The sequence below is a fragment of the Epinephelus moara genome, chromosome 22 (assembly GCF_006386435.1).
Source record: "Epinephelus moara isolate mb chromosome 22, YSFRI_EMoa_1.0, whole genome shotgun sequence".
In the NCBI taxonomy this organism is placed as follows: Eukaryota; Metazoa; Chordata; class Actinopteri; order Perciformes; family Serranidae; genus Epinephelus; species Epinephelus moara.
In genome coordinates, this window is record NC_065527.1 from 38,927,708 (window position 1) to 38,952,756 (window position 25,049).

The 25,049-nt window shown below is 42.9% G+C and overlaps 1 protein-coding gene across 4 annotated transcripts; it reads right to left on the reverse strand.

Annotated features, from left to right (window-relative positions):
* Window positions 1-11,012: 11,012 nt before the first annotated feature.
* LOC126383508 (uncharacterized) lies at window positions 11,013-14,577 on the reverse strand. 4 transcript variants are annotated; one of them, XR_007569156.1, is made up of 5 exons: window positions 14,073-14,577; window positions 12,176-12,324; window positions 11,935-11,986; window positions 11,702-11,839; window positions 11,013-11,440 (listed from the first exon to the last, which is right to left on the reverse strand). XR_007569156.1 is itself a non-coding variant. In XM_050034037.1 (5 exons), exons 1-5 carry the CDS (start codon window positions 14,128-14,130, stop codon window positions 11,238-11,240), a joined length of 627 nt encoding a protein of 208 aa, XP_049889994.1. In that variant the 5' UTR covers window positions 14,131-14,577; the 3' UTR covers window positions 11,013-11,237. The 4 variants fall into 4 exon arrangements, 2 of the variants coding, with proteins under 2 accessions (XP_049889994.1, XP_049889995.1); XR_007569155.1 differs by having other exon boundaries at window positions 11,935-12,060; XM_050034037.1 differs by having other exon boundaries at window positions 11,935-12,017; window positions 14,077-14,577.
* Window positions 14,578-25,049: the final 10,472 nt, after the last annotated feature.

Consider the following 25,049-nt stretch of genomic DNA (forward strand, 5'->3'; position numbering starts at 1 on the left):
CAGCAGCACGGCAAGCAGCATTAGCAGTGTCCCAGTACTTAGCATTAGCAGCTGGCTCTTCCTCAGCTGTATCCCAGCAGCAGCGTTAGCAGTGTCCCGGTACATAGCATTAGCAGCCGGCTCCTCCTCAGCTGTATCCCGGCAGCAGCGTTAGCAGCAGAGAAGCCGGACTTGCTCGAATGGTCTGCTGGAAAACCGAAGATCAAGGACGCGGCGACGCAGCCCTGCCCCGGCAGCCGCCCGTGGGCTAACAAATCAGTCTCCAGCGTGCTGCTGTCCAGCAACCTCGAATCTGTAGGGGAGGGGGGGCGGACACGTCTCGTGGGAGTATTTTGAATTTGAGTGCAGTTAACTGTTTTGGCCACATTCTTACATACAGCTCCTTTAATTATATGAGAAATGAATACCACACTGTAACATGTTACCTAAATGTAGCCTATTTGAGCAGTAAATGCTATTTTGATATAGATAGACAGATAGACAGACAGACAGATCTATTATAGACATTATTGTATGCAGTGTTACATTAATTTCTTTGAGCACTACTGTGGTTTTACATGCATGCCACTGATAGTCTGTCCTTTTCATTTAAGCTGTATGTGAAGATATTCCGTCAAAGAGGCAGCAAGACTTGCCCCCTGCTGAAGAAATGGAGTGGTCCATCCTGGACACTTTCCTGGATGCCAGCGTGGACAGCCTATCCTGTTTGATGATGACATTACAGACCCAGACTATGTCCCAACCCCAACCCCGATAATGACTTTGACACAGACTGAAGTAGAACTTGGAGAGCCAGTGGAAGAAGCTGGAGAGCCAGGGCCACAGCCTGAGGTGGAAGGGAGGAAGGGAGAATCACGTCCACCAATGAAGGAGCCATGTGGTGCCAAGTGTCGAAGAAGGTGTGCGGACCATATTTCAGAGGAAAGACGGAGGGAGGTATGGAGTCAATACTGGGAGATGACATACACAGAAAGAAGATCGTGGATGTTTCACTCTGTAACCCCACTGCAGACCAAAATAATGAAAACCGGCCCAGAAAGTCGCCGTGGCCGCTCATTCATCTACCAGCTACAAGACCACAAAGGAGGGCCAAGACAGGTCTGCAAGCTGTTTTTCCTTTCAACATTGGGCTACCACCCAAAAAATGACAGTCTGGTCATTTCCATGATGGGGAAATCGAACACCAAGCAACTGGCTCCACCCAAGGACCAGAGAGGAAGGCAGGTGGCAGTCAACAAGCTGGACGTGAAGACCCTTGATGAGCACATTGAGTCCTTCCATCCTTGCGTGAGCCACTACAGACGGGAGCATGCCCCACATCGGCGGTACCTGCCAAATGACATTACAATAAAGATGATGCATTCAGACTACCTGGATAAAGGAAACGCCTGCTCGTATGAAACGTACAGGAAGGTCGTAAAAGAGAAGAAAATCAGCTTCGCCAAACTTGGGGAGGAGGAGTGTGAGGACTGTTTGGAACATGCTGAACATGAGAAAGGCCACACAGGAGAGAATGCAAGCGCATGTTGCCCGGAGTGCCAAAGGTGGCAAAAACATAAGGAGTCTGCCCTGGAGAGCCGCCTCAGTTACCAGGCAGATGCAGAGAGGGACTGGCCGGACGACACATCAGTTAGGAGTGTGGACCTCCAGAAGGTCATAATGCCGATGCTATTTCTGCTGCACTTCGCCCTGCTGTACCCTCGTGCCACACATGCCAGGAGTCAAGTCCTCTGTATTTACCCGCCGCATCGTGGCATACCATGAGACATTTGCCTCAGCGGGAAAGAGAAAAAACAAGAAGAACACCATCTCTGTCTTGTGGCACGAGGGTACAGCAGGGCGAAGTGCAGCAGAAATAGCATCGGCATACGTCACAGCATTGGAGAAGGAGAGGGATGTACGCCACAGCATATTCTGGGTGGACAACTGCAGTGCGCAAAATAAAAACTGGTGCCTGCTACCTTCACTCGTCACTCTTGTCAACAGTGACACCACTTCACGGGAGGACATCACCCTGAAGTTCTTTGAGCGGGGACACACTTTTATGAGCGCCGACAGTTTCCACCATGGTGTCGAGCAACAGATGAGGAACCGTCCAGGTGGTGTGGTCTACGACTTAAAGGACTTCGTCAGTGTTGTGGCAAGCTCCAACTCCAGGAAAGTGGATGTGGTCAAACTGGAGAATGCCAATGTGCTGGATTGGAGGGATGGCCATTCCACTACCAAGGTCAAGAAGGCACAGGCACCAAAGCTTGGGGAGATGGCGGAGATCCAGGTGCGGCGTGGCTCCAAGAGTCTGTTTTTTAAGCAATCCCATACGGAGACCAACTTCACAGAATTGGACTTCCTCTTGAAGAGATTCGAGCTGAAGGTGCCCACTCTTTTGCGACCACTGGATAGAGGGGTTGAGGAGGCCAAGAAGAGAGACATTATCCACAATCTTTGTCCTCTCATGCCACCAAACAGGAGGGTGTTCTGGTCTTCCCTGTCTGTGAGCAATGTTGTGGAGGATGAGGAGTAAGAACCATATGAAATGTCCCATCTTATGAAGCAGTATTCTACACCATCAACACACTCCTCAAGTCAGTGATCACTATCTCACACTCCTTCTCTGTTGACAAACACCACAATAATAATCAGTCCCCCCCTTCTCCACTACCATGTGCCCTCCTAATCCCTCAGGTTTGTAAATGCCACCCTCCTGCAAACCCTTAAGACAGAGCACCAGACCTGGGATGAATGCTTTCTCAGTTGCCCCTCTGTGTGGAACTCACTTCCTACCCACATTAATGTAAAAAAAAAAAAAAAAAATTGTCCTTAAAATGTTCCTTTTTTGATGCCTTTGCCATCTAATCCTCTATTCCTCCCCCTCTCCCTTGCTGTTCACATTAAATGTTGTAATGTTGTGAGTCACAACTTGTGACCAAATTAAAAGGTATTGTTAGTGCAATGTCATACTGACATTTAAGAATAACCTCAGGGGAAGTAAACATTATTGACTTTTTTTAAAACTTGAATAAAATATCTATTTGGAAAACTTTGAGTAAAATATGAATTAACATATTAATGTTTACATAAAAAAGCTATAAAAATAATTGCATGTATTTGAATCTGAATTAAATACTGTATGTTAACTATTGATTGTTGGCAAATGTTCATGATAGGCCTACTACAAAGAGAATCAATTTAGGTGTTCATCAATTTATGTGTTGTTTCCTAATCCAATGATTCTTTTAGATAATTATAGAGTTGTCTTTGTAATCTATGACTAGTTGCAATCAAATTATTATTAAATGTTTACTAATTTGAAATATGTGTCCCATTTATTCATTTCATTCAGTACTTTGTGTTTATTAGCCTACTGAAACAGATATACTGCACCACATAAAATCAACAACTTGTTCATCTTAGTTATCATCACAAGAGTTTGAAAAGCCTTAGAAAAACCAATGCAAAATTATTTTGTTTTGCTCTGTTGGATTGGAGTTAGCCTAACTTGCCTATATATTGCTTCAAAGTGAAGTTGTTTTGCAGCGCTTTAACGTTAATGTGATTTGTTGTCGGTATTGCAGATACATTACAGATACAGAAACACACCCAGATACACATTAATCTAATACTCACACATAATAATGTGGTCTTATTCAAAATAAATTGTCCCTATTTGGGCCTTGATACAGCTTAGCAATGTGAGACACTTTGAGTAGAAATTTCAGCACCAGAACAGCTTCCAGGTGGAAAATATTGGCCTAAAATGGTCAAATTACTTTGGGTTTGGTATATCCATGTTCAGGAAAACTTTGGTATATCCATGTTCAGGAAAACAAATGGTTCCAATTAGTCCAAATACAGTGTATCTAACACAACTAGAGCCCAAGTTGTGACAAAATAGTTTTTGAAGAATCTGCAGTTACTGCCTTTTTCCTTGGTATGGTGCCACATTTTTGGTAAGCAATACAAAGCAAGAATACAGTAACTGCAAAATAGGGGTAAAACATCAAATCAAATATGAAGATTAATATGTACAAAGAATAAGCTAATATAAAGTAACAAAATTGCCATATGTCCATTAATCTACCTACAACTACTTGGGCTGGACAACAGGATAAAAAAAGTCATTTTTCTCAGTTCTGTACTCTGCATAGTTACTGCCTTTTTGCTTTGTAGGGCAGAATATGTGCTGATTCCCAACAAAACGATAAGTGAGCAGTTAGCGGATTAGCGGGTGTTCGTGCATGCAGCATGTAGTTAGAGGGCCATGGATGACTGAGCAACGGCATGACACGCGTAGAGCATGGGTATTGAGGGAACGTGTGGTAATGACAGCCATCCTAACCGAACTGAGGCAGACGGAATTGGAAACATATAAACGAGTGCAAGGAAAATAAGACTGAACAACAACCAAATTTCAGGTCAGCAATGATGCGATAGCAATATGAAAACCAAACAGAGATAGCGAATGGCTGATGCATGACTGTGACTCCATCGAATATGAAGGTGGGTAACTGGGATTTGATTGAACGTAGCGGATGAGAAAACTACGGAAGACCACCACCAGCTATTTGAATGACTTTGTGAGAATTTGGAGAGCAGAAATTTGATTTATGAATCGGAGCTAAAATGGAGCCATACCTAGCTCCCCCCAAAAACCAGTGGGTACTTGCTACCCACTCAAAATTCTGCCCTGGCAATTATCGTGGCAGTTGGAATTATGATGATTGACATAGGATCACCAATGGCCAGAACAGCTTGAAAAAGGTCAGGTGGCCATGCTACTGGTTTTATTTGGTAGAACTGACATAGTTAAGTGTTTCTGATTGCCTGGCTTAGCGTGAGTAGGGGAGAGTCTGCTAGCCGCAAGGCTACTTTATGCAATTTAAAATGCCATAGCTTAGCTAAAACATTAGCATGATGCATTTGTAGGGAAAATGTGTCCAGAAAAGACCGGCTATGTCTGACAATGCTGCAAGTGATAGTAAAGCTGACTGAGTACTTGCAATTGAAATCGTCGTCACTTAGCCATAACCAATGCGTGTTGCAGGTGTGTCTTGAACCAATCATGCTTAGCAGCCTCCAAGGGGCCCGCTGCTGAAAGAGTGTTTGAGGAGTGCTGCAAGTTTTCAAAAGAGGATAAGATCCCTGTCTGTGTATATTATTAGATCTATTTATTTATTTATTTTTTAAGAGATTAATTTATTTATTTATTTTCTTCCTCCCTATATTGCTCGGCCTTAATGATATTTCCAAACTGATTGGGAAATACAAAGCTAAATGCATCTATCTCAACAATAAGTGGATCGAGATTATTGCCAAATTAGATGTAATGGTCCTATGATAAAAGCCCTGCCACTGAACTGGACAAGTGTCACTAAAAGGATTAGAGATTGCATGGGCATCTTCGAGTAAATGCTGACCGGCTACATTTCCCCTGCAGGCAGTCGACGAATGATGCTCTGGATCACTGCTAAATACGAACGGAGTGTCATGGCGCAATGATGCCATGTGCATGAGGGGGCGATCACACAGCTACTTGCTGAGCTCAAATGAGTTGATGACTACTATACATGACCTTAAAGTGCGTGAAAACAGGAAAAGATTGGGCTGATTAGAGGCTGCCCTGCATACTGCTCTGCATGACAGGGATTGAGGCATGTTCCGGGCCCGATTCATGGATGACATCGTGAATGGTGAATCTGTGATGGATATAATTATGAAGGGCAGCTCGAATTAAGTTAGACCATTTACAACTGGGAACTGTGATTACCAGAACTGATCAGTGTGCATGCCACTGAACTACAGACAGACTGGAAACATGACAATTAAAATAGCACAAGGATTGAGAAAACGCCTAGAGTGCCGCCAGGAAGGGGCTGCTTGCGAGGACCTCTTAATAGAATAGAATAGAGCGAACCAGATGATTGAGCCCCAGCCGTCAAGACCACGATGAGTGTCAGAATGGTGGTTCAAAACACTGTCACTACTAGGTGAAATAAATCTCACTAAATAAAAGCCTTGCAGGAGCAGACTTACTGACCCTTTTTTAATGTGCATGATAATGGTGGAGGGAGCCCGAGACGTGCCAATGGCTGCTTCTGTAGCCTATTACTGTCCATATAATGATGATAATAATAATAATCATAATAATAATAATCATAATAATAATAATAATAATAATACATTGTATTTAGAGGCGCCTTCAGGACACCCAAGGTCACCTACAGAGCATGGAAGAAAAGATCAGTAAGGCATCATTAAAACGAAACAACATAGGAACAAATATAGGCTAGAGCACAGTGCCCAGATAGAGTGAATATGCCAATTTACAGATAATTAGATACAGGTGATGATCCAGGCGGCCGAGTTTTAAATAAGATAAATGACAAGAATCAGGCAGATGGAGGAATGGTACTGCAATAGAGGCCGCCATACTTATCCTTTGAGTATTTTTTTTTTTTTTTAATGCCACCTGATGAAACGGCTGTTGTGAGAGCACGTGCATGCTGATGACACGTATGCAAACTACGCTGTGTTTCCTGAAAGAAAGGGAATGCAAATAAATATGAGTGCTGCAATGAGGCGTATTTAATTGATTGTGCTAGAAGTATATTCTCGGTCACCTGAAAAACCTGCACAACCCCAATGGAAAATCGCCGAAGGGCTTAGATTGAAATGATACAGGAAGTGTGGTAAGATAGCGGCATGATGCGCACGTGAGTTTATTTATTTTATGAATGAAGACGAAGAGGAAAAATCGCTTAGCTTAAAGCGAATACCATTGAGAACGGAGGGCATAGTGTGCCTGCTTAATATACTCACTTTGAAGAAACCCAGTGAGCCGAAAATCGAGGCCCGCCGCTATAACAGCATTACGGTAATTGTTTTCCCATTTAAACGGGGTGATGAGAGAATTAAATAAAATACTTCATATTAATGATGCAGTGACAATATTGTGTGCAGCACTGAATGGAGTAGTAAGCTGAACATATGAGACACACTTAACTTAAACAGTGCCGGCTCTCTTGCCATGAGGGATTCTGGAGCTCCGGGTTTGGAGAGGCTGGAGACAGAATGAAGCGCTGGTTCGGGGTGGACGCCAGCTGGGATTGGAGACCGGCTGGCTGAGAGTGGTTGCCGCTGCATGACGCCAGGGCCACACCACCCGCGGAAGCGCCTCGAAGTGCCAAGAAGTGAAGCCAGTTTCCTTTCAGCGCCCATGTTAACCGATTGTGTCATCCACACCGGCCGCGCCGCGCAGCTCCACCGCCGGCCCTGCAGCGATCATTTCGGCGTCTGGTCTATTTTCTGCACGAGCCGCGAGCGAATGTGTCAAGCCGGGCAGTTACCCATGATGGAAAAACAACAGCTGGGAGCAGAATCGCTTGTCGACCGGCGCGGAGAAATGCGCGTCTGATGTGAACGGAAGTGCTCTGGCTCACACGAGAATTTCGGTGCGCTGTGCTTCACAGGCAGTGTGGCCCTGGCGTGAGGAGGCGCGTGTTGATGATGACGATGATGAGGCGGAGGTGAAGCATGTCCAGGGACTGAAGCAAGGTGTGCGTGGAAGCTTGGCCGGAGTAACGGGGGACGGCGTGTGGCGATCCGGGTGTACGTAACGTGTCCCGGAGAAACAAATCATGTGCGTGTAGTTTGGGCCCACATCTTGAATCCGTACGCGACACTGAGCTCGAGACTGAAGAAGGAAACGGAGGCAGGAGAGTGCGTTGACAATATGACTTATAGACAGGTGAAATAGCCTGAACTGGAGGACTTGACGAATGAGAGATAATTCTGCTGCTGCTGAGGAAACACACGAGGCTGTACAATCAGCAATAGGCTGCAGGAAAAAGGTAAGGTGAGCAATTGTCTGCGCGATTCTGCCTAGAATGACAGCTGAAAGCGGCAGAGGGGAGAACAGATTTAAAATCTCGTCGTGACAACCTGATTGGCTGCTGGAGGTCTTGGCTAATTACGATAGGACAGCTAGAAGAGTGCACGCCCGGAGGCAGCTGATTGGAGGAAGCAGTGAGAGCGAGAAAGAAGGAATTGTGAATGAATGAGCACAGAGAGGTCTTCCTGATTGAACTTACGCTGAGCTTCATGTGAACGTGTGTGTGAATGTGTGAATGGGTTAATGTGACATAGAGGAAAAGGGCTTTGAGTGGTAGGAAAACTAGACAGGTGCTATACAAGTGCAGTCCATTTATCATGTACAATGGAGCGTGAGATGGATCAGCGGTTTGGTGTGGCTTCTGCAGTGATGCGGGTGCTGCACCAGACCGTCGTGGTGAAGAGGGATTTACTGGTCCATCCATGTCCCAATCCTCATCTATGGTCATGAGCTCTGGGTAGTGACGAAAAGAATGAAATCACAGATACAAGCGGCCAAAATGAGTTTCCTACGTTGGGTTGCTGGGCTCAGCCTTCGAAATAGGACATCCGGAGAGAGCTCAGAGTAGAGCTGCTGCTCCTTCACGTCGAAAGGGGTCAGTTGAGGTGGTTAGGGCTTATGGCTTAGGGATCAGGATCCCTCTGGACGCCTCCCATTAGGGGTGTTCCAAGCACATCCCACTGGTAGGAGGCCCCGGGGCAGACCCAGAACACGCTGGAGGGATTATATATCTCACTTGACTTTACTTTAGACTTTAGACTTACTTTATTCGTCCCAGAGGGAAATTCGTTTCCACTAACTGTACATTTAGATTGATCACAAATATCACAGGCACAGACATATCACAGACATTACAAAACATCACATGTTCATTTACAGAGGTGGACACTTTGAGTCAACGGGATCGCTTGTTCAGTGCAGCTATGGCTGCTGGGATCAGGCTCTTCCCAAGTCGAGCTTTCCTAAATTTGAGTCTTCAGTACCTGCGCCCTGAGGGTAATGGGATGAGGTATTGGTTGAGTGGGTGTGTGGTGTCCTGTTCTATTGATTTTGCAAAGCGTGTAATGGACCTGTTATTTAACTCTGTGAGGTTGGGTGTGGGAAGACCAATGATTTTGGAGGCGGTGTGTGTGATGCGTGTCAGTTTGGGCCAGTTGGTGACAGAAAGCATGGTGAAGAAACATGTGGAACAGTACAGAAGGATTGGTTGAATGATGCTTTGGTACAGAAGTAGCAGTAGATGGGGAGCGACATAGAGTCCTTTGAGTTTTCGGGTAGCTTACAGTCTTTGTTGGCTCCTTTTTTGTATGTCTCTGGTGTGCTGATCGAAATTGAGTTTATTGTCCAGAGTTACGCCCAGGTATCAAGAGTTACGCCCAGGTAGGGAAAAATGCCCCCAAAAAACTTTAACAGGGAAAAAAAATGGTAGAAACCTCAGGAAGAGCAACTGAGGAGGGATCCCTCTTCCAGGATGGACAGACGTGCAGTAGATGTCGTACAGAACAGATCAACATTAAAAATGTACAGTAATCCATATGACAAAATGATACATAAAGAGAGAGAGACACACAGAGAGATGCAGACGGACAGTAATGACAGCAGCTTACNAAAATGGTAGAAACCTCAGGAAGAGCAACTGAGGAGGGATCCCTCTTCCAGGATGGACAGACGTGCAGTAGATGTCGTACAGAACAGATCAACATTAAAAATGTACAGTAATCCATATGACAAAATGATACATAAAGAGAGAGAGACACACAGAGAGATGCAGACGGACAGTAATGACAGCAGCTTACAACAACATTAAGGGGTGAAAGTAGTTTTAAATTCTTTCCGGTACTATTACCAAAACCTTCATTGTTTCATATTGTTCACCTCTCCTCGCTTCATGCATTTTTAAAAAGCAAAGTCAAAAACCAAACAAACAAAAACAAAAACATTTCAATATTTTACTGTACCTGTATGGGGTAGAAAGAAATTAGAAACACTTCACAACGTGTATAGTAAAATATTTGTTTAATGTTTAGGGTGCTTGCATGTATGAAACCTTAATGAACAGTTAAATCCATGCATGTCATTTTTTTCTTTTTCTCTTTTCCTCTTTACCTATTTTTTGTTGTAAAAAACATTGATCAACATCCGCAATAAACTCAATAAACTATTTAAATATTTACTATTTAAATCACACTGACAGAATGTGTGGAATTTCGTTGGTTTCATTTATTGTTTGTCCTGTCCCAGTGCAAATGGCGTTTTTTGACATCCGTGGTCCAGTTGTGGAAAAATCAAACGTCCCAGTACAATAAATCAAACGCACCCCAACCGCTGTGTTTCGGAAGTAGACGTGCATGCGCGGTCACGTACTGCTGAGAGTGAAATCCCTGATTGTTAGCTCTACGCAGCTTGTTCAAGCTGTTCTCTGTGTTGTTGAAATTAAACAAAATAACATGGAACATATCTGCTTATTATGCTACTGATTTTAATTGGGATATTTTTTTTGATGAACTGAATGACATTTAACGGAGCATTGCAAGTCTCGAAGGCTGGACTCATAGGAGACCACCGGACTCTCTCCCAGGGGAGGGGCTGGGGGAGAGAGGGAGATGTCCGGGCAAGGCTCCATCCAGCATGGACCTCAACACAGCACGGACGGTATAGAAGCAATTCGGAATGAGCTAAAAGCAATTAATAAACAGACAAAGTGGTGTTTAAAACTGCATATATTGCTTGCAGATCTATTTTCTGGCCTAAAGTGCAGCCATGACTGGTTCTCAATGTGGGCTTTAACAGGCAGCTGCTCTCTCCTCTTCCTGGTACTGCTTACCGCCACTGAATCTTTAAGTGGTACACAGTACCGGATCGTACCAGCTTACTTTCAACCCTGGCAATAATATTATAATAATAATAATTACGGCTATTGTGGTACAATATGTTCAGGGTTCTAAATTAACTTTTTTGATCACCAGCCAATGTGGCTGGTAACTTTCTAAAGTTACCAGCCAATCAGAATTTCCACTAGCCAAATTTTTTCTGGTGAAAATAAGAAAGATTATGAGTGCCACTGAATGCATTTGATCATTTTATTAACATTGTTGGCATGAAAAACCCACAGAAAGTACAATACATACAAAATATACACAGAAAGTGCCAACATTTCATTTCTGAATCAAATGTCTTCAGAGCTCTCTGAACTAATTTCATCATAGCCCCCATCTGAATCTGAGCCACCCTCAGTTCCTTTTGTTCAGTGTTTGCGCACAAACTGAGGCCTGCGTGAGCGCAAACTGTCAGCATGCCAGATGTCAATGGCTTTGCTTGGATCAAAGTCTTTGATGTCAGGTGAGCACAACTAGGTTTTAAGGAGGTCAGAGAGGGTCTCACCTTTCAGGCATGAGCGCCAGTCACTCTTTACCTGCTTCATAACACTGAACCCTCTTTCACAGTCAGCTGTAGTTGCAGGGATGGTGAGGAAAGCATCAAAAAGATTAAGGACGTCAGGACACCGATGGCGCAGCATTCTGTTCACAGTAGGCCAGGTCTTCTCAAAGGTTCCTGTAGCAGGGTCAGACAGACAATATGCATTATGCACTTGCAAAACAAATTATACATTTTCAAATGCAACTTTAGTTATTAAAAGATGGCATCAAATTTGGATTGTGTGTGTGATAAACAAAATAAAACTGTCTCACAATATTAGACATTTCTATAGAGCTTATCTGAAACTTGGGAACTTTTCAAGCACTTGTTTAAAGATGCTACTGTTAAGGTACATCAGTATGAGATTTTTTTTCTCAAACATCATTCTTCAAGTACCTTGGCTGAATCCTGCTGTGTACAGTTCAGTCTTGAGAACTGTCCATTGATCAGGGATCAACTCCACATCCACTGCAGCAGACAGCAGAAGAGGTCGGAAGTGACTGATGAGTTTGTTTACCTCTTCATCACCAAAATCTGAGAACAATGGGGAAAACATTAATATAAAGTTAAGCAGTTGTCTTAAAACATAAAATGCGTAAAGATTTGTTTATTACATTTGAATTGCCAACCTGAACTCGTGTCTGCCTCTGGCCAGCACTGGAAACTGGTCAGCAGCATAGCCTGCAGGACACCACTGTTCACATCAGCAAATCTAGCAGTGAGTGTGTACTGAGGTGAAAACACACCAACACAACCTAAAATCAAATCATAAATTGTAGGATATATGATAGATACATTGACTTGTACTTTTCTATGACAGCCTGAGTGGAGGACAAGCAGCTCTGAGCTTCAGCCAGGGTTGACACTGACCTCTGCAGTGACTTGGAGAGGTTGCTCAGTTGATAGATGGTGTCATGGAGAAGGCAGCAAAACCTGAGCGCTCCACCATCCTTGGCTATGTTCATGAACCCCTTGGCCTTTGCCCTCAGAACAACATTGATGTTCGTGGCCTCCTGGGACTACAAACAAAACAACTGCATTATATCACAGACAGCATTTAAAACTGATGAAGAGAAAAAGAAAGCAAACATTAAACTATCCATCTACACTGCTGGTTTTAGTAGGCTATAAATTAACATACCTTCTCCTCTAAGTGGCGTACAGTGCCAGCATATCCCCTGAGAAAATGGTCAAGTGCTTTGAAGAGATATGGTAGCCACCGGGTTCCACCTTCTCTGGTTGGCATCAAAGCCTTCATGTGGAGCTCCCTTAAGTGTGGCTTTAGGCTGGCCCTGTTTACTCCACTCTTATGATATAAGGTGTAGAGTCCACTCAACAGGTCCTCAACTTTCCTGGCCATCACATTTTTTCCTTATTCCGTCTGAAAAGGCGAGCTCGAGCTTATGGGCCATGCAGTGGATCCCCAGCACATATGGTCTGTGTTGTGGAAATTCTCTGCTGCTGGTGAATAATGAAATAGAGACTTCTGCCGGCCGACAAGGTTTTTATTTTCTTTGCAAAGAAAAGGTCAGTCATCACACGAGCGGTCAGAATGACGAAAGACCCCGAACATAGGAAAGCCTAAACATTTATACCTGAGGAACGCCTCTTACGGTGTGTTTCACACCCTTCTGTCTGCGGCAGGGAGCAGTGCCCCTACCCATTGTTTTCAAACTCTTTCGTCTGCCGCAGCTATTGGCTCCGACCCCCTAGGGTGTGTTTCACACCTGGCGTGTCCTGCAGGATTTTGTATCTAGGTGTGAGGTTAAGAGGTCTAGACATTCTGAAGTATTTGAAAACATAAAGAATACACAAAGAAAATGAAATTACAATTACATCTGTCTGCATGCAGTTTTGTAACTGCACCATTGTTTACTCCTGTCATTACAGATGCTCCATCTGTGGTGAGGGCCACCAGCTTGTTCTTCCAATTAATTTTTAATTTTTAATTTTATATACTTTATTAATCCCTGAGGGGAAATTCAATTTTTCACTCTGTTGTCAATTACACACAGGTCCGAACACACACATGCACAAACTGGACCTATACATGCACTAAGTGGAGAGATGTCAGAGTGGGCTGCCCATGACAGGCGCTCTGAGCGGTTGGGGGGTTCGGTGCCTTGCTCAGGGGCACCTCGGCAGTGCCCAGGAGGTGAACTGGCACCTCTCCAGCTACCAGTCCACGCTCCATATTTTTTGGTCCGGACGGGGACTTGAACAGGCGACCCTCCGGTTCCCAACCCAAGTCCCTATGGACTGAGCACTAATTAGTGCTGACATTATACTGCACACAGCTTCAGCTATATTTGTAGCATCTGGGTTTGAGACAGCTTTAACCCCGACAAAATCAACTTTGACCTTCCCCTCACTGGCACTCCTGACGTAGACCATCTCTTCTTCCATCACTGCACTGTCCAGGGATCCATCTGACGTGACCAAGATGAACTTGCCGTCTGATAATCTTGCCCTCATCTTTCTTCTCTCATTCTCTGCTATGTAGTGTATGAACTCTTTTGCCTGGTAGTCATTTCTGTATGTCTCTCCTATCTTCAAGCCCTTCTTCCTGTCCACCCTGAAATTAATTTTCGTGTAAATGAAGCCACTGTTATCGCCTCCAACACAGTACATTTCAGTGAGATTTTTTTATTTTTGAAACCTCCAAATGTAAAGTTCCAACTGCGTCTATGGAAGCATGTACGTCACTCTGTATTGTATTAAATGCACTGATTCTGAAACATGTAAATAGTAACGTTAATTCACTTACTCACACATCCATGCAAAGTTGGTGAAAGGCCTGCCCTTTTTTCCGATGGCATGGGCATTTCGAAAAAGTAGCTGCATCTCCTCCAACTCAGACGTCTTCAATAAAGGGAGGCTTCTCCCAGCAAGGCTCTCTTCGATACGACCTGTCTTGGCAGTTTTAATCCGTTGGCTCTCCTGATGACTTTGGGCACTCCCATGGTCCTTTACTGTCTTGACTTTAAAATTATTAGTTCCCACCACGAAATTGTTCGTTTTGTTTTTTTCTTTCGCGTTCATGCGGCAATCCTGACAAACATGACGTTACTTTCGTGATCAAACACAAGCCATTCACAACCCGTCAGCCATTTGGCGTTAAACTTTATTTTTTTCGTTTCCTCCTTCCTCTTCTCGCCCACAGAAGTCTGTCCCAACCACCGCTGCATTTAGTTTAACATTACTTTAGCTTTAACTTTAACTTTAGCTCCACTGTGTTTAGCTAACTCCCTTATCTTGCTCAGCTCGTTTCTCACGCTGGTTGCACTGCAGACTGTACCATGAAATACCGGCATGCGTGCAGCCAATGGGCGTATGAAACGTCATCACGTAGCATTACGGCACAGTGTTCATGGGAAATATAGGAAGTACTGCCATGGGGACAAATGACCAAGAACAGAGCCTAAGTAGAGCGGCTCTGACCGACACGATTGCCACATGCATCACTGGCCAAACTGGCTAGTAAGTTTTTATTAACACCCGCCGAAATGAATTTTAACCTGCATTTGGCGGGTTGGCGGGTGTTAATTTAGAACCCTGAATATGTTGTAAGTATATATTAATATATAATCATATAATCATGTGTGTATAATAACAGTAGAAGTATGTCACACAATCCAGGCACAGCTATGATATGAGGTAACCTGCCAGACAGTGGAGCGCAAAGGCAACAATAATAATAGTCCAGTAATATAATAACATGTACTTTGAAATGGGCAATTCTATATAATGAGTACTTTTACTTTTGCTTATAAACCTAATGAAATTCAATCTTTAATTGCAGGAAAAGCTTTCACAATTACCAGACCATTACTGACACCCATCTAATAAATTACCCAATAACTATAACTAGTCCAAACTCAAGAGTAGTTACACTCTTTTTTGTCTAATTTTCATTTTATAATCAATGAAATTACCAAAAAGCTCCAAAACAAATAAGCTCTCTAAAACAATGAGGGTTTTTTCCTAAATTTTGACAGCTGGTTTGAGTTTGTCTTAGTTTCATTTTCTCTCCAAACTTGTGCAGAGATGAAACAGCAGAATAAACCTTTTAAGAAGCGGATCAGGACTAAGACAGCATTTCAACATTAAGCTGCTTCAGATCCTCTCCGTGTGGACAGTCATATGGAAATCTAATATTAGCCTGTATTTCCATAATCTGCATGGGTCTGTGTGAGTCATCATACATGAAGGCTGACAGATGGTCGATGGGCGGAACAACAAAATAGAACAAGCTGTTGCTAAAACAATGTCAACAGATCTGAGTGACATCAATAACCCAATCAGAGCCCAGAACCAAACTAGTCATCACCATATGTCCCAAATGTTCATTTTAAAAAAAGGACTTAACTCCTCTTGACAAACACACATGTTGGATATAGAGGTGATGAATGTAAAGAGAAGAAGAAAAGAGAGTCTAAATACAGATTTGTTTCTCCAGCCCAGCTGAGCAATGAAAAACCGTTGTGATGTCTCATTTCTCTCTGAACTGAAAAGTGAAATTTTCCTGCAGGGTAACTTCAACTTGTGTCAACCTGCATCACATCTTCTGAATTAAACTTCTGTCTTTGCCCTCAGGCTGCAGGTTTTATCTTATTAAGAACAACGTTCAAGGTCATGGAGGGAAAGTTTAGTAAGAGAGAACTGCAGGACTCAGTGAAAACAAAATACATGTTAGAAATGAACACTTTCCTCATTAGTCTGTACATCTGCACACAAAACTGTAATTTCAGTGTATGTCTACCAAAAATATTTCTAGATTCAGTTGCAGTTTAGGGCTGGGCAATATGGACAAAAAATCCTTCCCGGTATTTTCAGGCTGAATAGCAATACACGATATATAATGTCCCGGTATTTTCTACGAAGTGGGCTACATGTTCAGTTGCAAGCTGATTGATGGCTAAATCCCCCTGTTATTTTTGTTGCATGTGTTTTTTCTAATTCTGTAATAAACATATTTTAATTCCTATAAGGTCTTAAAAATAAAAGTCCCCCATTATTTTGTTATGTAAATTTTTTTATTGTGAAGCAGCAAAATAAGGAAATGTGGAGTTTTTTCGAGCAGCAACTTCTAATACGGCTGATAACTAACATGAAACAGTAAAATAAAGCACTGGGCATCTAAACTGATAACGGAAACACGTTACACACAAAACACAACCACAAATCGGCACTTGACTGGACGCGGCTAAAAGTTACAAAGGGAAAGGCCCACAGTATTGCACAGTACGTGTGACTGCGGTAATTTCATCCATCACACAGACTGAGTTAGTGTAGCTTGTGCAACATATAGACCGATGTCGCATTGTAGACTAATGAACTGACAGATTAAACAGAGGAGCAGCTCTGTGTCTTTCTAAGTGTTGGTGGAGAAACTGTGAGTGAGTGAGTGAGTGAGCGAGTGAGTGAGTGGGGCGGAGCTGTGTGGAGAGTGTGAGAGAGGAGAGATGCACACTGGTGTGCGTTATGTGGCGCAACTTGATCCTATATCGATATAAACGATATTGTCTAAATCTATATCTTGCTTGAAAATATATTGGTATATTGTAAGAAATCGATATAGCCTACCGCCCAGCCCTATTGCAGTTTATTTTCAGTAGCCTACTCTGTGGAGCTTTTGAACTTTGAGCAGCACTTTGGAAAGACACTTGGGTAACACTTCATAAGTCAGCCCACGTTTTAGAGTGTACCTCTCGCCCACTTTCCCGGGAGTTAGCGTATAACTCCCGGGAACTTACATGTACTTTCCCGGGAGTTAGAGCATAATTCCTCCCGGTCACTTACCACATACTTTCCAGGGAGTTAGTGTATAACGACGCGGTCACTTGGCATATACTTCCCCGGGAGTTAGAGTATCCCTCGCGGTCACTTAGCACATACTTTCCCGAGAGTTAGAGTATAACTTGTCACTTATGTAATTTCCCAAAACTTATGGTTTAATTTCCTTATATGAATCTGTATATGTATGAAGTGCAGTAAAAACAAATGCTTTTGCCCTTTGCTCATGGCAGTTGATTCAGTCACTTTTATGTAGCCTATGTGTCATCAGGCAATTTCACCCACACTCCAGGGTTTTAATATTTATGTTTTGTTTACATTTCATTGAATGAGTTTGAATATGAATATGTCAAGAAATGGGTCTATATTCTGCAAACTGCCTAATAAACAGGCAGGCTGGAGTACAAAGCAAACTTACCCCTCTCAAGTGCACATCTCTGGAAGTCTTGTAGTGCCATCCGAGGACGAAACACAAACAATACAGTAATATAATAATATAGCCTACATATATCTTAAAATACACAATAATGAGTCATGAAAAGTTATAAAATGTTTATATTATTTAATTATACAGAAACCACATGGTAGGTGCTGTTCTCACATCTACAGCGTACTTCCACCAAAACGTACAGAGAAACTAGGCAGTACTTTCCACCTAAGTATATACTAGCAAAAGAGAATGGGCTGGATTATGAAGTTTGCACTGTTTGCTGGATTATGAAGTTTGCACTGTTTGCCTGTCCTTAGTCTGAAAGTATTGGGTGATTTCCCCAAAATTTACAGGGAAACTAGGCAGTACTTTCCATCTAAGTATATACTAACAAAAGAGACCAGGCTGGATTATGAAGTTTGCACTGTTTGCCCGTCCTTAGTCTGAAAGTACTAGGTAATTTCCCCATAACTTACAGGGAAACTAGGCAGTACTTTCCACCTAAGTATATACCAACAAAAGAGACCGGGCTGGATTATGAAGTTTGCACTGTTTGCCTGTCCTTAGTCTGTAGTGTGGCACTCAGATGTTAACCCTTTAACAGTTAGTTCAATGCTTCACAAGGTAACAATATTACCAGAAAATAATACAAAGACGAATCAAAGTGTCCCTGACAAAAAAATAACAGAGTTCCACTGGCTGTCTTATTCAAGTTCAGTTTTGTTCCTTCTGTTATAAACTGTTCAGTTTAGTTTTAATCCTTTATTGTGACAAATGCACTTTTTAAGTCACAAGTCAAGTGGAAAAGGTCGTTGTGATACTACTACCACACTGGAGTGTGATGCTCAAGTGATGGAGATAGAAGAATGGATGGGCTCCTGCGGATAATAGGTGATCTTGATCCAACTCCTTGGGTCAAGGCAGAGATCAGGTTCATGGGTGGCTCGCCATCTCTCTCGTCAGGTAGAATCTCAAATCCACATGTAATTTTCCATAGGATCTCAAAAACCTCACCTGTGTAGAAACAGAGCTATTACTATTTTGCATCATCAACTTCAATTGTTTTATGGCCATAATCAATATCACATAAATACATCACAGTAACACAAAGTGAGCAGATGAATAACTTTTAACTGTACAGTTTTTCTCAGCATGGAATACTTTATCCTGTCTTTACATTTCACATCATGAATTATTAGCCTATTAATCCATAACTTGTGATTATTAAGCATATTAATCAATTACAAATAATACGTATTTCCTTTGAACTACAAAGTTAATGTTTTTAACCATTTGTTTAACATTTTTCAACTTAACTATGAATAACAAAATCATGTATGCTATTAACACACATATTTCGAAACTGTGGGCTACACCAGTACACACACTGTGTTACGCTTGACTATTCATCGTTAATAACATCCATAACCAACTGTAATAGTGCAAATGTATACAGTACACTACTAACACAAATACAAACGGCAACGACCTTGAGGCAAAACAACTGTAGCACTTTACTGTTAGGAGTAGGTCGCAACGCCAAGTTAGTGTGGTATAACAGTTGGAGGGAAGCACACACTTTACACGGCGGCAGGCACCAATATCATCTGCAGCACGAGCTAACATCGCTACCTGCGTTAGCATTAGCTCACCAAGACGTTGATAAACGCGGTAAAACTCCCATTGCACAGGTCCTCGGTTCCTCCCTCACGTCTCCTGCGAGTATCTTGGAGTGTTAGCTTTGCGTTTACATCAACATTTCACACCGTAGACATTGTGTAATTTCACTCATTTCTCTTTGTCGTCTGCTCGTGTCATTCCTGCGCCTATGAGTACAAGCTCCTCGCTGAGAGGTGGGACTTTCTACCTTTAACCAATGGGAAGTGTGCACCTCCCTGTTTGACCAATGACAGCTGATCTAAGCACAGTGACTGTGATTGACACCTTTGTTTCTACTTACAGATAAGTAGAGTTTATTTCTTAGTTTACACTTTGATGACTCTGATAATTCCCAGGTGGGAAATTCCAATTGGTGAGTTGGTGAATATTGACACCATTGTGCATATCACCCAGCCTCTGGAGGGGTTTGTGAGAGAGAAAACGCAACTTTTAAAAACAAACTTGTGAAAGTGTGTGAGGAGACTAAGATGTCATGGACAAAAGCTCTTCCTATTGTGTTGATGCACATGAGGGCTAGAAGGAGGAGCAGAAATGGATTCAGTCCATTTGAGATCTTATTTGGCAGACCTCTCAATACCGGGATTGGGCCTGTTAAAAGGCAGTTGCCAGACACTGGTCACTGCAAGGGTGAAGCTGCTTGATCTCAATGCAGGTGACTACGTTGTGGTGAGAGATCTGAGATGAAAGAACTGGAAAGCTCGCAGGTGGAACGGTTCGTTCCAGGTGCTTTTGGTGACGGAGACAGCAGTCAGTAGTGATGGGTATGGATCGCTCAGACAACACGTCTGGCTGTGTGGCAAACATGTTCATCAGGCCCTTCAGCCTGGATGGTGTGGCAGGTGCTACTTGGCTAAGTTGCTGCCTGCTGTGACTATTGTTCCTGATTTGACTCATTTTCACACAGACTATGATCACTACTACCCACCTCACAGAGCAAGATGAGCTGTGGTAAGGGTGGCCCCTGTGGAGAAGGGTTTTGGGGGTCTCCTGCGAAGGTGGGGAACAGTAAACAATGCACACAAGATTGATGCTGTAGCTGTGGACTTGGAAAATCTCACAGACAACGTGGCTACAGGATTCGGCTCACTCACACCAGCAGTACAGGGCCTCAGAAATGTGGCTCTGCAGAACAGGATGGCTATGGATTTAGTCCTGGCTAGCCAAGGGGGGTTTGTCATATTGTGGGTACTGATTGCGGTACATACATACATACATACATACATCACTGATAACATGACACATGTGGTTGCTCATCTTAATGACCTGTTGCATCTGGAGAAGAGCCGTGACACTGAACTTGGAGCAGGTGTGGACCTGTGGTCCTGGTTTTCTTTGAGTGGATGGAAAGCGTCATTATTGCATCTGTTTGCCCCTGTCATACTGGTTCTGCTGCTGCTGTGCATTTTTATGTGTTGCATCGTTCCCTGTGTGAGATCTTTGATTACATCAATGGTATCATCTGCTGTAGGGCGCTACGTGCAGATGGATCTGTGGACTCCTCCTTACAATTCACAGGAGTCACTCGTTTAGTTTTATTATGTGTTTTAGTTTAGAAATGTTTTGGCTGGTGAGGGTGGAACTTGTAGGACATAAGGTTGTAAGATAATTTTCCATGCTTATGGTTTAGCATGAGAATGCTAAAAAGGGTGGAATGTGATGGAAAATTCTGGTATTTAAACACCTTTAATCTATAATGTGTTGTATAAGGTTACTTGTTTTGATGAAACTGAACTTCTAACCTAATGATGTGTGTCGCTCATTTAACCCCTACTGTGACAGCAGTGAGAGACACCAAGGTCATGAGCCAGGGAGGCTCAGACACCAAGATTATGAGCCAGGGAGGACAACAAGTGTCCTTGTTAGTCTCAAGAGATGTTGTGTTTTAGGAATGTCAAGGCGCCACATATTTTGACTGTTTATGTGCATGTGTTATGGGAACTATAAAGATAGCAGGGCGAGAAGACTGCACTCTTACTGACTGACTGTTCATGCGGTTGTATGTGTGTGTCTCCATTCATGAATGCTTATTAAAACTCAAGAAAGACAGCCGACGTGTGAAGACTTTTTCTTTAAACTGTTCATTAAATAGTAGTTTTGCCACCACAAAATATTCCCGTATCATCCCTCAGTTGTCTTCAAGTTGCTTAAATGTTTGTTTGTTTGTTTTTACCGGTCAATCTAACTTCATCGCTCTGGCATAGTCTTATTGATCAAACAAGGTGTCAATCACAGTCACTGTGCTTAGACCAGCTGTCATTGGTCAAACAGGGAGGTGCACACTTCCCATTGGTTAAAGGTAGAAAGTCCCACCTCTCAGCGAGGAGCTTGTACTCATAGGCGCAGGAATGACACGAGCAGACGACAAAGAGAAACGAGTGAAATTACAAAATGTCTACGGTGTGAAATGTTGATGTAAACACAAAGCTAACACTCCAAGATACTCGCAGGAGACGTGAGGGAGGAACCGAGGGCCTGTGCGATGGGAGTTTTACCGCGTTTATCAATGTCTTGGTGAGTTAATGCTAACACAGGTAGCGATGTTAGCTTGTACTGCAGATGATATCGGCGCCCGCCGCCGTGTAAAGTGTGTGCTTCCCTCCAACTGTTATACCACACTAACTTGGTGTTGCGACCTACTCCTAACAGTAAAGTGCTACAGTTGTTTTGCCTCGAGGTCGTTGCCGTTTGTATTTGTGTTCGTAGTGTACTGTATACATTTGCACTATTACAGTTGGTTATGGATGTTATTAACGATGAATAGTCAAGCGTAACACAGTGTGTGTACTGGTGTAGCCCACAGTTTCGAAATATGTGTGTTAATAGCATACATGATTTTGTTATTCATAGTTAAGTTGAAAAATGTTAAACAAATGGTTAAAAACATTAACTTTGTAGTTAAAAGGAAATACGTATTATTTGTAATTGATTAATATGCTTAATAATCACAAGTTATGGATTAAAAGGCTAATAATTCATGATGTGAAATGTAAAGACAGGATAAAGTATTCCATGCTGAGAAAAACTGTACAGTTAAAAGTTATTCATCTGCTCACTTTGTGTTACTATGATGTATTTATGTGATATTGATTATGGCCATAAAACAATTGAAGTTGATGATGCAAAATAGTAATAGCTCTGTTTCTACACAGGTGAGGTTTTTGAGATCCTATGGAAAATTACATGTGGATTTGAGATTCTACCTGACGAGAGAGATGGCGAGCCACCCATGAACCTGATCTCTGCCTTGACCCAAGGAGTTGGATCAAGATCACCTATTATCCGCAGGAGCCCATCCATTCTTCTATCTCCATCACTTGAGCATCACACTCCAGTGTGGTAGTAGTATCACAACAACCTTTTCCACTTGAGTTGTGACTTAAAAAGTGCATTTGTCACAATAAAGGATTAAAACTAAACTGAACAGTTTATAACAGAAGGAACAAAACTGAACTTGAATAAGACAACCAGTGGAACTCGTATTATTACTTGTACTTGTATTATTTTCTGGTAATATTGTTACCTTGTGAAGCATTGAACTAACTGTTTTTAAAGGGTTAACATCTGAGTGCCACACTACAGACTAAGGACAGGCAAACAGTGCAAACTTCATAATCCAGCCCGGTCTCTTTTGTTAGTATATACTTAGGTGGAAAGTACTGCCTAGTTTCCCTGTAAGTTATGGGGAAATTACCCAGTACTTTCAGACTAAGGACAGGCAAACAGTGCACACTTCATAATCTAGCCTAGTCTCTTTTGTTAGTATATACTTAGGTGGAAAGTACTGCCTAGTTTCCCTGTAAGTTATGGGGAAATTACCCAGTACTTTCAGACTAAGGACAGGCAAACAGTGCACACTTCATAATCCAGCCCGGTCTCTTTTGTTGGTATATACTTAGGTGGAAAGTACTGCCTAGTTTCTCTGTAAATTTTGGGGAAATTACCTAGTACTTTCAGACTAAGGATGGGCAAACAGTGCAAACTTCATACTCCAGCCCAGTCTCTTTTGCTAGTATATACTTAGGTGGAAAGTACTGCCTAGTTTCCCTGTAAGTTTTGGTGAAAGTACGCTGTAGATGTGAGGACAACACCTACCATGTGGTTTCTGTGTAATTAAATAATAAAAACATTTTATAGCTTTTCATGACTCATTATTGTGTATTTTAAGATATATGTAGGCTATATTATTACATTACTGTATTGTTTGTGTTTCGTCCTCGGATGGCACTACAAGACTTCCAGAGACGTGCACTTAAGAGGGGTAAGTTTGCTTTGTACTCCAGCCTGCCCGTTAATTAGGCAATTTGCAGAAAATAGACCCATTTCTTGACATATTCATATTCAAACTCATTCAATGAAATGTAAACAAAACATAAATATTAAAACCCTGGAGTGTGGGTGAAATTGCCTGATGACACATAGGCTAAATAAAAGTGACTGAATCAAATGCCATGAGCAAAGGGCAAAAGCATTCGTTGCACTTCATACATATACAGATTCATATAAGGAAATTAAACCATAAGTTTTGGGAAATTACATAAGTGACCCGGGAAAGTATGTGCTAAGTGACCGCAAGGGATACTCTATCTCCCGGGGAAGTATGTGCCAAGTGACCGCGTCGTTATACACTAACTCCCTGGAAAGTATGTGGTAAGTGACCGCAAGGGATACTCTAACTCCTGGGAAAGTATGTGGTAAGTGACCAGGAGGAATTATGCTCTAACTCCCGGGAACGTACATGTAAGTTCGCGGGTGTTATACACTAACTCCCGGGAAAGTGGGCGAGAGGTACACTCGCGGGCTGACTTATGAAGTGTTACCGACACTTGTTTAACAAAAAGCCTTTTCTATTTTGTCTGTAAGTTTTAAATTTTCATATTGATTCTGCTCTCTTGTCTGTACGGGAACTGCCCATTGGTCCGACAGCCCATTGGTCCGACATCCTATTGTTCCGACCATATGAAACCCATTGTTCCGAAATCCGTTCCGAAATCATCATGATGCCCTGTGGTTAAGGTCTGGTTAGGTTTAGGCACAAAAACCACTTGGTTAGGGTTAGGAAAAGATCATGGTGTGGATTAAAATGAAAAAGAAAGTGACAAACACATAAGCCATGAGCCTGCTTCGCCTCAAGCCTTTCCTAGCTGACCCAGAGCCGGTCACGGCGCACCATCAAGGTAGAAATACGCCCGCCGGGAGCCATTCTGCACCGCGGACAGTCAGACTAATGGGATGTCGGACCAATGGGCTGTCGGACCAATGACATGGACCCGTCTGTACAACCTTGGCTCAGGTTACAGTTAGCTCATTGGCCGCCCTTGCGTCACTCTTGGCTAGTGGAAAGCACTTTGTACCATTACATCACTTATTGTTGACTAAATCAATACATATATTACACTGGCTGCAATACCATTAGCAAGCAAGCAAGCTAAGGTTAGCCAGTTATCTGTAACACTCAAGGGTGGACTGGCCATTGGGAGTACCGGCAGATTTCCCGGTGGGCCGCCGGGTGAGTGTGGGCCGGTACGGCTGGAGAAAAAAAAAAAAAACTTTAGGCACATTTGGGCTGGCCTTAAATATGATTACTAGTGTTCACAGTTACTGTTTCGCTAATCATCTTTGGCCAAATTGGGTGTGTCACACCCCTTTCACCTCGTCGTTGAGCTGTTGGCCAATCACAGCCGAGGGCTGAGGGCTGCGGGCGTGACTAAGCCCCGTCTTCTTGACTGTGGGCCAGATGTGCAACCGTCAGCATGGAAGGGAACACGTGTTACCCTATAATACATGCACTTGCGTACACAGAGAGAGAGAGAGAGAGAGAGAGAGAGAGAGAGAACACCA

Bases quoted from the DNA above. Each gene is read 5' to 3' on its own strand.
- LOC126383508 (XM_050034037.1), bottom strand. From the start codon at position 14,130: ATGCCCATGCCATCGGAAAAAAGGGCAGGCCTTTCACCAACTTTGCAT. The intron at 11,840-11,934 runs GTTGGCAATTCA...CATTGTTCTCAG, and splicing joins AGAGGCAGACACGAGTTCAG to ATTTTGGTGATGAAGAGGTA. The intron at 11,441-11,701 runs GTACTTGAAGAA...ACCCTGCTACAG, and splicing joins CACAGCAGGATTCAGCCAAG to GAACCTTTGAGAAGACCTGG.